Source organism: Pyrgilauda ruficollis, unplaced genomic scaffold, assembly GCF_017590135.1.
Source record: "Pyrgilauda ruficollis isolate IOZ18807 unplaced genomic scaffold, ASM1759013v1 scaffold4, whole genome shotgun sequence".
In the NCBI taxonomy this organism is placed as follows: Eukaryota; Metazoa; Chordata; class Aves; order Passeriformes; family Passeridae; genus Pyrgilauda; species Pyrgilauda ruficollis.
This window is the reverse complement of record NW_024525489.1, coordinates 2,543,000-2,561,589: the sequence shown is the minus strand read 5'-3', so window position 1 is coordinate 2,561,589 and position 18,590 is coordinate 2,543,000. Positions and strand designations below refer to the sequence as shown.

Sequence of the window (18,590 nt, the reverse complement as noted above, 5' to 3'; positions counted from 1 at the left end):
TGTGCCAAAACTGCCTTTTAAACAAAAGAAACTACAGTGAAATCTTCACTTTGTTCTTCTACTTTTGTTTAAAATTATGAACAAAAAATCATCTTTTTGATAAGAGCAAATCTAACAAAACAACCTTCAGTGCTGACATTCAGTGCTTCCATGTCCTGTCTTGATGCCCATAACCATAATGCTTTGGTCTAAATGCCCTCTTTCTTGCCATTGCATCTGGCTCATACAGACAAAAAAAACCCCAACAACCAACCAAATAAAAAAATCTGTGGATTTTACTCACCTTGGGTTTTTCAGTTCAGAACCTGAAAACTACCATAGAGTAAATCCAGCACATCAAATGGCTTTCAAACACCATGAGAAATTTAAAATTACCCAAAGCTGTAGTTATGTAAATCTATTTCCCAATACACAACAGGTTTACCAACCACATCTTACAGAAGTATTTGTGTATTTGCATGACAGGTAATGAAATCTTTTTAAAGCATTAACACACAGATTTACAGACTGTAGATTCTGAAGTGCCCTGAACAGAGGCATTACCTTGCAGTTAGGCAGTATAAAAAATGGCTTCATTTAACTGACAGTTAAAAAAAAAAATCACTTGTGTATAAAAAACCCCATAATTTTATTACACAACTTGCTACACATCAGAAAAGGCTACAAAATCTTTTTTCTAACATTTCAGGTAAAAAACTGAAGTGCTTTTAGAACTACTACATATCATTTCAAAAATATGCTTACCAGAAGAACCAGACAAACTCATTATTTTGGAAAGTTGAAATATTTTTCCTTCTCAGGCTAAAGGCCTCCTAATTCTGTTTATTAGCCCAAAGCCACTTCTCCCAAAGTTATAAATCCCAGAGAAGAAGATTTACAACAAAAATGCTGACACATCCATAAATATCAACATACTGGCAGACAACGCTACGAGGAACAATCAATAACTCTGACAGGTTCATCCACATACTGTGTTTAAGGTACAAGTCTTTGAATACATTCTTAGAAATAAAATAAATGTCTTTATTAGTCAAACAACTGTTTATTAATCTGAGATGCTTGGGGTTTTACACCTGTAAATAACATAGTTTTTGTATGATAATGAGTTTCTCACTTCATTGAAAACTGTTTGACCCTTTTCTTTATTTCATACTATGCAGCGTTTTCTTTTTTGAATGATGGTTAAAAACAGCAAGACCAAGGCTGGTAGACTTCTTAAATTCTTCTACTAGATGAGAATTAATACAAACTGCAAAGCCCTAATCCTGCACTTGGACTGATGGTCTGCAGCCATGAGTGCTTGTACAGCGTTACTGAGCTTTTTAAGACAACACTGACCTGACACAGTCAGCAGATGAAGTGCTCTTAAGAACCTGTGTGCTTAATCCATTTAAATTTAATTACAATTTTTCTCTTTAGTATAGATGATGATCTTTGTATCTTAACAGCAAAGATCCATGGTAAATATGCAGAGAATTATTGTAAAACTATGGGGCTTGCAGACCAAGCAGTGGGAGCTGGAATTCTCTAGGCATGGATCTTATCAGGATGACAGAGGAGTTTTCTTTGTCTACTGACTTCTGGTCCAAGCCTCCTGGCACATGACATGAAAGGCCCATAAATAGTCTGAAGGGAATGGGATGCCTGGAATGTTTACTGCATTCTAATGCCCTAACTGCAGGAAATTAAAAATTAAATATTGGGCTGAAAACACAGGCACACACTGTGCTGCTGAGGTGCATTTCACAGATGCAATTTCACCTTCTAAGCAAAAGCACATCTGCCTGGCTTCTGAAAGCAGTGCTCCAAGTGCAGGAGGGAAACCCTGCCAAGGCCCTCTGTCAGGCATCAAAGCACTGCTGCCTGGTCCTGGGCGCCCCATGGACGTGAGATGGGTCTGTGTCCAACAGCAACACACAAGATAAAGTGTGGGCTCAAAACTAGCCAGGGAAAAGAGCATCGTTTAGGAATATCTTTTTCTCCACATACTTTGTAGGCAGAAAATTTTGGGCTCAGAAATTCATCATCACAGCAATGTCTGATTGTGCAAAAACTCAGCATCTGCTTCCTACCAGGCTATGCAGAGAAGTGAGAAACTGCCAGGATCCTGGTTCAGAAATTATTTAGATCAAAAATTCAGATCTGAATCACCAGGATTTAACACAGTAAATCACAGCCAAGGCCAGCAAGTCTCTTTAAACTTTTAAAAGGCTTTTACTCAAGGAAAATATTAATTTAACAGGATGTTTTATTAATTAGTTTTGAATTATTTCTTTTTAATTTGGATTTTGACATTGAGAAAACGCAGAAAACCCGCTCTTACAACAGAATCTGTCATCTGATGCAAAGAATTTCTGTTTCTTCTCTCAGGGTAAAGTAGAAGCCAACAGAGGACTTTGCAAATACTGCTGGAAGCTTAAAGAAAAACAGATATCTGCAGTCACTGGAGCATAGTTCACTGTTGAAAGTGACCATGCTTGTAAAAACAGTCAGGTTGTATCTTTAATTATTTTTATATTGAATTAACATGAAATGTGAAGTTTCTTCTTCAAAACATAATTTGAAACATGGAAGTTCAATGTTGTTCCCAGTCAGAGATGCAGAGATCTTATCGGTAAGGTCAGTGCATACTTTAAAAATTGCTTTATCACACTGCAGGTACTGGGGCTGATCTAGTGCATTCTCATGAGGTTTAAGAAACATAGCACCTCTTTCTACACTAACCAGTAGAGTCATTCCACAACAAGCTGGCAGAGGGGGGCACAAAAAAATCAGGATACCTCTCTAAAATGACTTCCCAGTCTCCAGCAGTTAAATCAGCTTATGCATGTTAGCTGATAGGAGACTTTAGAGATGCTCACGGTGACACAAAAAGGCATAATGATGCATCCTAAACCTTTTCAGAAGCTCCCAAGGTGCAGAAGATGCTGCTGTGCAGCCAGAAATGCAAACAAAGCTTTAGCACACCTTCATTTGCCAAGCAAAACTCAAGCAAGCTTTTACCTTTATGTGTGAAGCATTGATGTAGCCTGTATTGTTCTCTTTGGTCGGCACCAGCTCCACCCGGTTCTCCTCGTAAGGAACAACCTCCCTGATGCGGTTGCGCTCCGTGTTTTCAGGCAGGGCAGCAGTGGTGAAGATCCCATCTGCCTTCTTCTTTGGAATCTGCTCGTACTCTGTAAACACCATCCCCTCCTCCAGCTTCCTCTTCAAGATTTTGCACTAGGATTTAACAGAAAGGAGCACCAACCCATTAATGCTTCTGGGAACATTTACCACTAGACCCATCCATCCATTCTTTGAATTCCAATACACGGTCATAGCATTCTCTCACTCACTCCTTCTGCAGTTATCTGAGGAAATATGACACACTTATTTCCACCAAGTGAAACCACTGGCAAATTTTACAGTTTTACATTCCACCTCCACATTTTTGAAGACTGATAGCATAAAAGGCAAATCTGTGATAAATAATCTTGGCTCAGTAAGAATTTCTGTATGAATATATGATTTCAACATAATAGATATTTTAATTTTTTTTTTTCCAGGAATAAGATCATGCTGCAAGAAGTGTGATGTGGCCCACATTTTCAAAATACTGCCTAACTCACAAGGATGCAATACCTGTGGTTGAACACAACCCCACATACAGACAAGGTGGAAGTGAAGTTCTACTGCCTGGGTGCCAGACAACACAAGGCTGGAAGTTTCTATCCAGAAAACCAGAAGGATTCTCTGCAAATTTGCTTCTCAAATCTTAACAGCAGCAACTGTTTTTAATATCTGAAATTCCATATATACACGCACACACACGTGTGCAAACATCAGCAGGCAAACAACTTTTTTTTAAAATTTAATCCCATTAGAGACATTAACCGAACTCCTAGAGACATTAACCAAACTCCTTATCTGTATCAACACATGAAAGACAGTATCTGTGGGTGAGCACTGCAGAATTTCACCTGATCAAGTGAAAAATGTGAAAAGTGTTAGATTTACAGATTGGTCTTGTATGATATGTACAGTCAGGTGAAACAGAACAGTCTCCATTTTCACTGACTTCAGTAAATGTTCAAGACATTTGATTCTTTGCCTGCATTCAAAGACATAAGAGTGTCAGCTACAGACCTTTTGCATTAATGGCTCTAAAAACTTAGAAATTTTTTTTCACATTTTAAATCAGATTTTAGTATTTTAGATACTTCATGCTACTGGGAACAAAGAGAACAAGCAACATTTCATGAGGCTCCATCTTACCCTCTCATCCATTGGCACCTTGGTGACTTCATCCTGGCTGTCCTCCGGCACTGGAACCCTAGCAACTGAGAGTCCGTTCAGTGCTGCCAACATCAAGGGCCTCTTCTGGGCCTCCAGGCCTGCCATCTTCTGCTTTTCTAGATTCTTTTGGCAAGAAAAGGCACGTTTTCATCTCTGTGTGATTATTTATAATGCCAGTAAAATGCTGGAATGTATTTTTAATCTCCAAAATCTGCAACTTTCTGGCCAAGGAATGCAGATGATCACCATTAGCATCATAAATTCAAATACAACCTCTGTTCTTCCTGTTATTTCTCAAAGGCCTGCTCCTACATGAGCACAGAATTTTAATTTCAAAGAAGCAATCCCAGCATGTAATACAGTTTACATGCCATCAAAAGACACACAAATACAATCTCAAGCATTTTCCTGAAGACATTATTCTGGATGCAGGACACATAAAGCATCACCCTGTTACGTTAAAGTAGCACTACCAAAGCCAAGCTACCCGGGGCATCTTTTGAAAAGCAATAATTTCAATCTATAACAACAAACACTAAAACACAGGCCATTGTTTCTCTTCTGTGATGATAATGCTTAAAATGAGAAGTCTTCTGATGCACTTAGCTTTTATGGTGATTCAAACAGCCCCCATGATATACTCTACACTAAAAACTGAGCCCACATGTCTCAGAAACCGAATGCAATAGCAGCCAGGGAAGGATATTATTTATCATATTCTTGAATCATATTATGGTATGACATGGAGAACCAGAGCATGAATTTTAAATTCATCCTGTTGCCTCCTCCTTATGCTACTGGGAGTTGAAGCATTAAAAAAGACAGTGCACCTCCAGAAGCGCCCAAATTAGGAATATTTTATTGCATTTCCTTCACAGCTCTTTCTGCTGGATTTGGAAGGAGGGATAAGCAGAAGGGGTGCCTGGTTCTCAGCATACATATGGAAACTGTGGTCACCAGATGGGCCAAGCTCAGCTCCTAGAAACACACGATGGAACCTGAATGCCCTCAGACATATGCATATGCCTTGATTTTTCAATAGCTTGTGAGCTTTTTTTCTCGCCACTGGGTTCCTCCAGAGCACTAAGCAAAAAAAAAAAAAAAAAAAAAAAAATCCAAACCCACTCTTTCTTCTTTTTATACTTTGTGAAAGCAGGAAAATGAAAGTATTTTCCCTTGTTTGGGAACTTTATTTTTTTTACTACTTCAAAGGTGAAACAGAAGAAAGTCTGTGCTTAACAGATCAAGGTCACCAAATAACCATTAATATTACACCTGAGTCCACATATGTCAAGGTTCCTGATCTAGGCTAAAACCACCTTAGAAACTTAATGCTGAGGCTATCCCTTTCCTTTTTTCCTTTTTACTTTCTATTTTGCATTTAAAGTTTAGGAGTTGTCAAGGGCTAAACTCAGTCTCCAAGTTGCAATTTAGTAGTTCAGGTTGTATTGCTAACAGTTACATCAGCATAAGGATGCCCACTGGACAGGAACAACAATGGACTATTTAGAAAATTTCTTTGAATATACAGTAGTATTTAAATCTAGCGAGTTATTGATCTAGTACACTACAAACCCTTTTCTGCTTTGGACCATTTAGGTGCTTTATGAATTTGTTTCAGGAATTGCTTTTGTTTCAGGCCTTAGTGCTGAAAACAAGAACTACAGCATACACTTGGGTTTCTGTGACTGCAATTGCACTGCTTACAGCACTATACCAGGTATATATGTAGGTCACTAAGGGATAAGCGCCCCTCATATTTCTGTCACTGCCTTTAAATACTTCTTATTTTAAATTTGTTGCAAGTTTAACAGAATCCTACTTCTCATACTTGAGTGCATTTTTAACAAAATAAACAATCCAGATGCTCAACCACACAGCCTCTACATCTGCTGCTTCTCTATTTAGATATCCGGTTCCTCAGCTCCTGGCAAAATAGATAATCTGTATTCTAGGGCTACCAGGGTTTTATTCAGAGAACTACGTTACATAAGATGGCAGGAAGGGAATTAAAGATCATTTGAAAAAAATCCTGAGTTACCATTATGTTATGCAATACTTTACCTGACACCCTTGCAAAGGAGGAATAAAACACCGATGCCAAAAACACAACCTCCCACCCATCTCGGCAAACGCGTTCCAGACGCGCCCTGCCCTCAAATCCTAAAGGGAAGCAGGCATCAAGCGGAGCTTTGCCATCAGCCTCTTCATCCCCAGATGCCTGCCCTGCCATCCACCCATCTCCAGCCAGCACTGCTGGATGCCAGGGTGGTGGCATCCTCAGCTGGGTCAGACACAGGTCTGGCCAGCAGCCAAAGAGCCACAGCTGAGGCAAGAGACAAGCCCAAGCAGTGCATGGAATCAACCCCCTTGACAGCCCACAAAACCAAATTGTACGTGGCACTTAATATCACATTTCCCAACTTTAAGCAAATCCACAGCTTCCCACCCACACGTTCCCTGCAGTTTACTGACCCAACAGTTTTCTGAGATGGAAGTTGACCTGTGTGATTACTAATTTCCAAGAAGCCACTGCAACAGAGGAAGGCACTTACCCTCATCATGATCTCTCTTTCTATTATGCTGTCCTCGATAGAAAACATTTCAGACACAGGCCTTTCCTTGACCGGTTCTTTCTTGACCCGCTCCTTCACACTGGTGAGGTCAGGCTCCGAGATAGAGGGTCCCAGTGAAGACCCATTTATTGCCACTTGATCAGTTCGAGAGACACTGATGGCTTTGGAAGGCCCTGGCCTCATGGCCTTGGCCCTGGCTACAGCCACAGAAATGCTAACGTGGTCCTGCCTCAGTGCTCCATTGCTGACACTTTTACGAGGCCCAGGATACTCCGGAGGAGGTTTATTTGGTATTCTAGCCAAGGCAGCTTGCAGCTGAGCACTATACTCCATGTTCTCATGGAGGGCTGCTATCCGGGACACAGATTCCCGTGTTTCTTCTTCCTCTTCGCTTTCACTGCTGTGTATCAGCATTGTGGCATCAGAAAACGTCTTTTTGTGGTGGCAGTGAGGGACCTGCTGAACCGACTCTTCTGGCTGCACCTGCTCCCGCAAAGTGTTCCTGCGCGGCAGAGGGGCGTTCAGAGTTTTTAAGGCCATGGCTTCTATCCCGCGCACCATATTGCTGATGACCTCCAGGCTGTGGCGCTTGTTCACTGCCGCGTGATGTTTCACGGCCATGAGGGGCTCGCTGACCTCCTGCAGCGACTGGCGCACCACCGGCGAGCTGTCCTCCTGGAAGGTCTTCACCGAGAGCTGGACCTTGCGAGTGACCAAGTCAGGGCTGCTGCCACTGACGTACTTGTGCCGGTGGCTGGCCAGGTCGGGCGTGCTGGTGGCGGGGCGCGGGCGTGGGTACGGAGGTGGGGGCCTGAAGAGATAGTTCTTGAGCATGTGGGTGGTGTTGTAGCTCTGGCCGCTCTGCAGCTGCATGTTGGCCAGTTCTGGGGTGCTGACCGTGTGGGATATGGCACTGGCTGCCGTCTTAGTCTGAGCAGCATTGTTAGGGTTCATTTGGTCAGATGGGGCCACAGGCTTGTTATAGCCACCCCCCTGGGGCCCATAGGTGATCGTGTAAGGGTGCCTCTCTCGAATCTCAGGTTGGCTGTAAACTAGGTCTTCTGGCTGGTTGTAAGCATGTGTGTTTCCAATGTTGAGATTCCTCAAAGACTGACTTTGGCTGTCCATCTGGATCACCCCTCTCTTCATTTGCCTCATGACAGTTTCATAATCTGGAGTTGGCCTGTAAGACGGGACGATAATTGCACTGTGTCTGTGGCTGGGGATATAGTCTGCTCTCATAATGTCACTTCCTGGGATGCTCAGATTTGAGGACATTGGAGATGCCTGGATGAAGTTCTGTGAGCGATTGAGGGAGTTCATGCTGTGGGCACTGCACACACTCCCATTGGGTCCATTACCATTCAAGTAGCTGAAGTCCATTGGACACCTATCCAAACTGGTCTGAGACCTACAGTAGAAAGTTTCTTCATTTCCATGGAAAATGCTATCTGTGTAGAGTAGAGAGAGAAATGTTGACAATTTTAACCCACAAGGACTTACTGCTAACAAAACTTCAAATGCAGTCTGCACCAGTGAGTACAGAGGCAGCTTAGTGCACAAGCGCAGGGAATGTTTGGTCTTGGGAGCAACCCTGAGCCATCAAAATAGAACTAAAGCAAAGTGACCAACATAAACATTCCCAACACTTAGCAAAACATGGTAGTAGTTCAGATCCTTGTGGGAAACATGAAAGAGGAAAGAGAGGAAGTGTTTTTGCCTGAGGTGGCAAGGAAGAATAAAGGGGCATCTCCTTCCTTAGCATCATGAAAGGGTTCACTGATGCTGGCACCTTAAAACTCCAGCACTGCAAGCAAGCATATGGTTAAGCTGAAAAATTCTCTTGTCTCTTCTGTTGATACATGGCTGTCTGAGATTTAGAGTAGCAGAGGACTGTGAACTTGGAAATCCTACTTTAGACCAATCAACAGTTTTGAGGATCTGAATAAAGATACATTTGGGTGATCAAAATTCAGAGAAAAAAACAAAGGAAAAAAAAAGACCCAAACAACAAACCACCCTGCAGATGCACGATAGAATGTTAAATACTTCAGCAAAGCCCTGAGAGGAAATCAAGACAGTAAAGATCGTATCCTGGATCTCAACTTTACTGCAAGTCTGTCCCTGTTGAAAATCTTGTAAGAGAAGAGTAGTACTCCCAAACTCTGAAATCAGCTAGTTATTTGAAAATGTAGAAAAGTCTATTGTAAAACTAAGAGAATTTTAAAATTCTTCTGAAATTGAGAATATTCTTCACAGCAGAAGAGTAGTAGCCACTAATTCAAATCTACTGTATGTAAGGAACTCTACTAAATGGCTTCTTTCAAAACTTACCAAATTCTGCCTTAAAAATAGTCAGACCCCACAACCTAAAATATTAACAGGTATGATTGAGAGTTCCTCTGCTGGTGAGAGTACTTCAGCTGTACCTCTCATGAATTGCAAAGAACAGCAGCCTAACAGACCTGGCTACGTGTATCCCAAAAGGTGGGGTGGTTAAGGGTGTGAGACTCAAGCTGTTTAGGGGCTGGGCTCCATTCCCAGACTTGATCAAAGTAACATGGCACAACATCTTGAAGAATTTATTTGTCAAACATGGGCGTGAAAATAGTTAACCCTCCTTGTGTCTGTAAGGCTAACAATGCAGACAGATGGTAGTGAAAAATCAGTAGAAAAGGTTGTCCACAGATACAGTTTCATGGACAAGACATTATGATTTCTCCTACAGCAAAAGCTTTTTGCTGTCTCCTTTTCCCTCACTTGGTTTCTCTCCCTGGCCCCAGCTGGCACTGCCTTTGAGTACAGCCATCATACTCCCTTTAGAAATTATTTTTTCAGTTCACTGAACTGGAATACCAAGTTTAAGGCCCATATAGTCACACGCAGATATTTTAGGGAAATTTGAAAACTGGAATTGGACTTCAAACAGAAGACTTACTGCATCATTAACTATAAAACTGCTAGTTCTCCTGCAGCAACAGCTCCCATTTGACCATGATGGCAATATAAATCTAGATATAAGGCTTAGGAGCTTCTTTGCATACACATAAAATTGAAGTACATTAAAGGGAAAATATATGCTCTAAATACCTTGTGAATTATGTGTTTCAGTGTAGTGTTCTCCACACTGGACATGCATAGGAGGCAGTATAAAAGGATGTTGTCTTGGCTGAAATAAAAGCACAAGGAAATAAAAAAATATTAGCTACAATTTTAGCAACTGAAACAGCAAAAATGGTTCTGTGCCCTTTCCACTGAATACTGCTCTTTCTTACCCAGCCAAAAATACATCTTGGCACTTCCTTATAGAACAGAGAATAATTTTTTGTATATTGCTTGCTAAATTTTGTTACAGAGTCCAAAACTGACCAGTTAAGATTCCTTTAAGCTCAACCACTTCAGAAATCAACATCCACAATTTCAGCTCTTTTAAGATTCTTCACAGTTTTATTAAAAGCCCTTGCTCTTGAAGAATTAAACCCAAACGAAACAGACACCTAATCAGGACAAAAGCAGACATGGAACAAATTCAAGGACTTACGACACTGTTATACACACAATAAGACCACATATGGACTTGAAATAACTCCGTAAATTACACAAGCATTGAATTCTTTAGATAATGAATTCGAGTTTACTCCAATAACCTGCACTGAAAGAATTTTTTTAACGCAAATCTCAGAGGGGTCATTTCAACATTAAATCAGCAGGATCATTTACAGAAAATAAATCAGAGCTGACGCCATATTCCCCAGCTTTGTCCCTTGGTAAACTGACGTGTTTTGCAATTCTCCTTTGCCACCTGAACTGCAATGTCCTGTCTGGTGTCACTGAGCAAAGTTTATGAAAACATATTTCAATATATGAAGTAAGCAGAAAGACAAGGAAGACACTCCTGTCTCATGAATGTGTCCTCCTCAGCAGCAGAATAAGGGCTTTTCATCCAGGCTGATTCACATCATTCAAACTATTAAGGAATACTGTGGATGCCCAAGGCAAAAAACCCCACATAATCTGCCTTTGTGTGCACATGCCCCAAATAAGCACCCTGCAAGTTTGCTAGCAAAGAGGGGGTGGGGAAGGAGTAAGATTTACATTTTCCATGTAAATGGTGAGAAGGAATAAGAATCAAAGATACTGAGCTCGGTATGAATTCTTGCATACAAAATAGGTGTGTTAAGCCTGAGCTGGAAAACAGCAAGAAGTATTTTTGCTACAAGAATTACTTCCAAAGGTATAAAACCCTAGTCTCACTGAACAACCTGGGCCAAGGAGACTGCTGTTGACAATTTTAGTAGAGGAGCTGAGGCTGGAATTAACTGAGATGCTGGAAAGCCTAACAAATGGAGGGCAGAGGAAAAGTGCAAGGAAAGAGACTTCTACTAAGAATGCATACATCTGGAGCAGACAGTTTTCTTTGTGATAGATGTTATGAAAGGTAGCTGCAAGAAATCTCAAATTTTTATTTCTAAGGCCCATCTGCCTCCTTTGAAAAAAGAGTACCCCGGGGTCTGCAGAACAACAATAGCCAAATTAATGATGACTTGGATTTTTTTAAAAATCAGGTAATTAAACATACCATTATATTAAGATCTCCTACACTGAGGGTTTTTTCTGGAAAACCAACATTGCTGGGTGGTCTGACAGGAAAAAGAGACAGCAGAAACATTGCCAAAACCATATAAAGGGTCTTGATCTGAAAGTAAAGAACATGATCCCTAGTGAAGTGGCAGAGCCTCACCCCAAAGATTCCACTTCACTTCCCATTTCTGCCTACTGATTTATTGCTACACAAGACAAATGAATAGGTAGGTGTATGAAGGTATGTGAAGTTCAGACAACAGTCAGGAGGGCTTTTTTTTCCTCACAAAGAGAACTGTTCCAACAAGTTAGCAGAACAATTATGAATAAGGCAGCTAAAAGTTCACCGTGAGCAGTCAGCAGCCCAGTGCACTTTTCAATTGATGAGGCCACATTCTTCCTCTTGATCTTCGTGAGATTTTGGGGATTTAAAGCTTGTTGCATGCTTATGCTGAAAACAAACTGGCAGCACGATTTGATTTTTCTTTTGAAAGAGCAGATTTCCATTTTTCTTATATAATTTAGAAAGCAGCTCATTTTCCCCCCCTCATGATGTTACAGAGGCTGTAGCATAAAAATGCAAAGAACTATTCATTTTTTCACCTTCAGTTTTTCAGTCATTTCCAGGGTTCTAACTCATAGATACCAAAGACATTGTAATTATGCTACAGAGAATGCAATACACAGCCTGTGCATTGCATCATGACACCTTAGAAACACCTTAACAAAGGAAGGACAAAGAAATCTGGAGGAAAGCTACAGCAGCTTTCCTGCTAGTGCCTGGGAAACAGAGTGTGCAACTTTTAGGTCTAATGGATTCTTTACATACACACAGGAAAATAACCTGTGTTGAAATCTTCAAGGATAAAGCTATCTTAAAATCAGTACCTGCTTAAGCCTAATTTTGGAACATTTTCACAAACTGTAACCACACTGTGGGGAAATGTCAAGAAAACACTTCCCCACATCACCTTTCTGCCAGGCAGCAATAGGTTATAGACTTTTCACTCTGGAAAGGTCTACAAAGTAGGTATAACTTATATCACACATGAAAATTGGCAACCTGCATCGAGATAATATTGCCCTCTGTCCAAGGAAACAGTAGTGCTACTGTTACAGAAATTCAAAATGTGTTAAATAAGATTAAAAAATACTGACATGCTAGATGTTAAAATTTAATCCAAAAAGAGTTTCCTTAGAATGGACAGGAGAACAAAAAAAAAAAAAAAAAAAAAAAAAAAGACTAACACTTTTTTTTTTTTGGTAAACATGTCAGGAAAAAGCACATAGTTTTGTCAGATTGATAGTGTTTCTGGGGATTAGTTAAATGGAAATAAAAACAATTTAATAAAAACTCTCAATCACAATCCTGGCTGATTCTAATAGTTTAACTTAAATTAAAGGTAACTTCACACATAGAATAGGGTCTTAACCCAAGAAGCTGCTAAATTGTAAGTAGTCTTCATACAAAAACATGAGGATTGAAGAACTGTGAAATGTAACATTTCGTAGTGACTAGATTTGGTGCACAGAGAACAAGACACTTCAAATTCTTTCTAGAGGATTATTTTCCCTACATATTGAAATAATCTCAATGTATCAGAAAAGATGCTCAGTTTCTACAGGGCAAATAAAAATATAATGCCTTGAAGACTGCAATTTTTACTACTCAGTGACAATATTATCCAGTTAATCAATCTGGGCAGTCACACCCTTGAAACTCATTCCAGTCATATTGGCAACAAGAAATGAGTTAATGGGCTTATTTGAAATTTAGAAAGTTGTCCATCTTACACAATGCCTCATCCCATCAGAAATGGTATAGATATTCTTAAAGACCTCACAGTGGCACGTACCAAAGATGACCTACTCCAGGTTGGCCGTCGTCGGATAGGGGGAGGAGAACTTGATTGTCTGTGGAGGAAAAAGAGAAATTATAGAAACCACAATATCTCAATTCTGAGTCAAGAATGAGTGGGAAAAACAAGATGTGAAGAATCTGTTCATATTGCTCATTATTGAGATTTTCAGATACATGAATAAATGAAAATAATTCAGGTACTCCTTTAAATACAGGAAATGTTCCCATTCCAAACTATACATGCCTTTTGATCATTATCCTATTTGGCTCACTTGGAAACACAAGAAAGAAAAATTCTGGTTTAAAATGAATTCAACATGTCTCTTAAGTAAAAAAACTGAACATGGCAGACAGGTACAGTCTCAGGTGACTTAATATGAACATTAAAACAAGGACACTCTTACGAAATTGATAGCAATCACTCCAAAGCAATGCACACAGATCAGGAAGAAAAGGAAAAAAAACATCTGGTTAGACAATACTAGCAGAGCTACATACAATGTTAGAGCAGCCAGAAGCAGTGGAAGGAACACGGAGTGTAAGAGCCAAAAAAAAAATAAAAAAAAAAAAAAAGAGGAAGGGAAAGAATCAAGTTGAAAGGAGGTAGAAATACAGTGCTTACGTGAAGAGAGGAAAGGTGGAATTTGTCCTCTTACAGTTTCTGATCTGGTGAATGATGTTATGTGCAATTAGAGGAAAGGCACACAGGAAAACAAACAACTGTCATTTTAACACAGAGAGCAGGAAAATTATTTGGCTAGAAAACACACATTGGCATATGCTGTCATCAATATCTGAAGCTCTAGCACACAACCTTATACCACAAGAGACCATGGTCAGGAGAGCAGTTCTAATGACCAAAATACATTGAAACTTGTTATTTCACTCTTCAACTTTGTGACATCCCCTACCTTTATTAGTCCAAATATCTGTAAGTGGCCTGTGAATCTGCTACGTACAACACTTTCATAGGACCCACATACTTATGGTTCAGTGTTTAGGAAGAAACATGATTAAAAGCTATGGCTTCTGCAGTCTGGATTGTGACTGGTAACAGAAACTTCTCTCTGTTGACCCCAACACAGCTTCAAAGGGGAAACATCTCAAGGTGACACACTATGGTATTTTGTTTTCTTTCTTGACTGTCACAGGGAAAACAATCACGAGCTCCCTTTGAATTCAATCCCTCTGGAACCATTAAAATTGAATTTAGTATTGGACTATTGAAATCCATTATATGCTGCTAAGAAACGTCTTTTCCAGTCTTTCACTCACCTCCCCGGAACTGTAAGCAACATGTAAGATCTAACCAACATCTCTTTCCTATTAGTGAAAAGATCACTCGGAGCAGTTCACCTCACTGGACTCTCCTATGCTCTAACTTACCATATGTTAATATAATGTGTGCATGTGAAAGACCTTCCAATCTTCCCCTCATCATTTTGGCTTTATTTTCCAACAGATGGCATTACCCAGCTGAACAGATGGGATGTCCAGCTCTAACTAGAGTTGTTGATAGAGATGAGACTTCTTCATGATAAGTTTTGCAAGAATTTAATGTTCTCTGCTATACACACCCAGCACACCATGAATATTTCTCAAAACTCTAACCTTTTGAAAGCCACATTTATCTCAACCTGAAAATGTGTGCTGGTGTAAATGAAACAGCTAAGAAACAGACTTTTGAATTAAAGCTAAAGCCTAATGATTTCCTTACTCAGTTAGAAGGAATCCACCTGTGTGAGAGGACTAGCTCAAGGCCAGTTTCTAAGAAAGTGCTCAAATCAGAGCCTAAAGGAGATTTCAGGTTTAGATTTACAATCTCTGCTGTGTTGTCGTAGCACAACTGCTACGCAGATTAACACACCCAGGTGTCCTCCCTCGTTCAGCATGCGTAAGAGGCAGATAAATTATCCTGCCCAAACTAGAAGATGACAACCTCCACTTTCCAGCACCTTCAGCTGCTGGATGGGCAGTGCATCTGCTGCTACAGCTCACATTTTGACATGATGACCTATGTCACCTTTCACTCCAGTTTAGGCTAATACTCTGGGCTATCAACAGCAGACACCAAGACCCTTGATTCAAGACTCCCTGTAGGATTTGGGTGCATGGGGAGCATCAAAGCTCACAAGGCTCAGAATGAAATTTCATTCTCAACTGTCTGTTCTTGCTGTTGGTTAAAAGAAAACCAGAAAAAAAGGGAAAGGGGAGAAGAATAACTGACATATGTGACTAGGAAAAAAAAAAAAAAAACCCAAAACCAAACCCCCCCCCCCCACCAAAAGGAAAAAAAAAAAACCCAAAGAAAAAAATCCCAAAAACCAAACAAAACCAGACACACCAAAACTCAGACCAATTCCAAAGCAACTGTGAAGCAAGAGTACTCACTCTGTGCAGATTTTGTTCTGTTTGTAAAACTTGTGTCTTGATGCAAAGAGACGTGAAATATATTTGGCATTTTCAAGATCATCCTTTAAAAATGAGAAAAAATAGGAAAAAAATTTCTTTTGTTATTTTTACCAAGAAGTGACAAAAGCTTTTTAAAAATCTAGTTGCAGGAATGCTGGGTAATTTACTACCATGGCCTATTCCATGGTCTACCATGGAATTTGGCTTCCAAGAACACATCTAGTGGTCTCAGGAGCACTGAAGGCACAGGATTACTGAAACCCAGTGGTGTGCAATTACACACTGCTACTTCACTGCTAAGGCACGGTACGGGGGGACCACAACAATAAAATGGCTCAAGCTTGCTGGTCCAGTTTCTGTACTGGCCTTGGCTCAGGGAGATGTGGAGTGATTTTAAACAGCACAGAACAGCACCATGGCCCTCTGAGTTCCAGTATGTGTACACATGGTAGCTCATGCCCAGTTTCTACTCATGCTGCTGTATTTATGCCATTCAAAAAGCACTTCAGTTTTTTTTTTTTTTAAGACTTCCAGGACGTTTCAGGACTCTTGGAAGAAAACACAGAAATTGGGAGCTAAATGAAGTTACTTTCTGCATAAAGTATAACAGGAATGTGAGGGGGGTGGTGTTATGCAAGCGAGCCTCTTTGGGAAAGTAGAATTTTAAAGGTCTATTTTTACATAAGTAGCTTTCATGATGACACTGATCAGATCTTTTTCTTACTGTGTGAAAGAGTACATTCTCTTCTTTGTTGATCAACTCTAGAACAATTGAAGACTTGTTATGAGCAATATTCCCAATGTCATTCCACCTGCAGAGTAAAAAAATGCACTGGAGTTTGCCAACACATACATTCAAACATTTCACAAACACAGTAAGAATCCCTTAGTCAACATCAAACTCATTTTATGGGAAAGGTTTTCAGTAACTTTTTGGTGAAGAAACCTGGTCAGGAAAGCAAGGAAATCATGTTCTGATTAAAAGTGAAAGGATATTCAGCTCTTAACCCAAGGCACAAGAGTAAAAAGCTCTCTTTAAAACCACAAATTTGAAGACCCACAATAGAAGGCACATTGAAAATACTGTAATGATAACCATTTTACTGAACTGCGGCATTTTGGTACTGATTGATTTTAGCGACACATATCAGAATTATTTTGTTTTAAGTGTCATTCCTCCCCAAATGCTGTTTCCACCTTTCATTCAGTGCTAATTCTTGCTAAAGAATTATGGTTCTTGCTTAAGAATTCTTGCTTAAGAATTCTTGCTCTGGTTATGTAGGCTATGCATACCATGTTAATACTCTAGCCTTATGTTTGCAATCTTTTTTTTTTCCCCCAAGTAATTGTCAGGTTGCCCAAGATCTGAGTTATAATCTTCTTACAAATAGCTGACAGACATTTGCGTACATTGCATGCAATCCATGGGTATGGAAAGGACTTGTTTGTTCTGTTTGCAGCATGCATTCCTCTTCATGTCATGGCAGGATGCTTGCAGTGCATATTTCCAGAGAGTTAGAATCCCAGCACCAGATCTCATTTCTACATATAAAGAAACTTCTTGCTTTTGTCACCTGGCCCAATTAAAGGATTATCTAATTCCTTCTCAAAATTACATATGCAAAACATCAGCTAAGGGGAAAAGGGAACACTAACACTTTTTAAGCTGACTAAGAAAAGCTCTTTTAAGGCAACCCTCCCCCCAAAATTCCAGCTGAAGTCTGATATAAGCGTTAGCTACTGACTGAAAATCAGTGCACCTCAAAACCCACAACTTTGAGGCTGCACAAAATTCCTACTCTAATCACAGGGATTAGCAAAAATCCACTTCAAGTAAACAGCAACAGTAATAAAAATACCCACTAGAAGAGTAGCAAAGAAGAACAAAACTATCCTCCCTGGAATCATGGAGACTTCTAGCAACATCTTCATACAGAACAAACCCACAAAAGAAAGTTAATGGATAAGTCATTCTTATTAACCAAAATAAACTGCAGAAGAAACAATAGAGTGACACAGCCATGATTTTCAAAAATCACAGAATATGAAACTTCAACATTTTTTTAGTGGGGCACCTAAATGTGGCAATGGGATTTTCAGAAGTGTTGTGCTCTCAAGCTGCCAGCTGTGAGGTTTAATAGATTTGCATTCAGAAGCATCAAAGAAGAAGGCATAAAGACAAGAGAAGAAAAGGGCTCAAAGCCTTGTAAACTAGAACAAGATACATGACAGGCTACTACAACTTGCCATCCAACCCATTCACAGATATCAGAAATTATTCTTTATCTCCCTTTGGGCCAGGAGACCAATCCTGAAAACAGCAAGGTTACTACTCCTTAGTTAGAGGATTGGCACTATTACAGTCACATATGCAAGTAAGGAAAAAATCCCACACATACAGCTCTGTAAAGAAACTCACTTTAAATACAAAAGACCCTCATTTTTACCTATAGATCACAGTCGTCCTTCCAATTCTGTTTTTTATGAAGATGCCCATGAAGAAAATACCAAGGTGTATGTCATTTCCATGGTTATCCTGCAGAGAAAGATAATAAATTTAATTTAATAAATACTCTGGTCAAAAGGATCACAGGAATGCATGCTGAAGTACCAAAGAGAATCACTTCAGTGTGGATGCAGGACTAACCTATATTTTGCAGCTTGATTGGACTCTGATTTTCATTATTTAAGAGGAGTTAGCACTTAAGTGATTCATTGTGCTGATTAGTGAGAACAGAAGAAGGATAAATGACCTCCAAGTTCTCCTCTCTCAAACACCATGCAGACCACAAACTGGCATTCATTGTATAATATGCCATATCCCCTGTCTTCATGATTACAGCTCTCTAGAGCCTATTTGCTAAGAATACCAAGAGCAATAG

General features: G+C 39.9%; 1 protein-coding gene across 2 annotated transcripts in view; it reads right to left on the bottom strand.

Moving 5' to 3' along the window:
- Positions 1-18,590, bottom strand: part of PTPN14 (protein tyrosine phosphatase non-receptor type 14) — a 110,558-nt gene that overhangs the window by 13,286 nt on the left and 78,682 nt on the right. For both annotated transcript variants that reach the window (XM_041476883.1, XM_041476884.1), the window contains 8 exons: positions 18,156-18,244; positions 16,433-16,520; positions 15,688-15,770; positions 13,292-13,349; positions 9,945-10,023; positions 6,834-8,305; positions 4,258-4,401; positions 3,004-3,222 (listed from right to left, as the gene is read on the bottom strand). In XM_041476883.1, the coding sequence (XP_041332817.1) occupies positions 3,004-3,222; positions 4,258-4,401; positions 6,834-8,305; positions 9,945-10,023; positions 13,292-13,349; positions 15,688-15,770; positions 16,433-16,520; positions 18,156-18,244 (2,232 nt within the window). The remainder of the gene's footprint in view (positions 1-3,003; positions 3,223-4,257; positions 4,402-6,833; positions 8,306-9,944; positions 10,024-13,291; positions 13,350-15,687; positions 15,771-16,432; positions 16,521-18,155; positions 18,245-18,590) is intronic.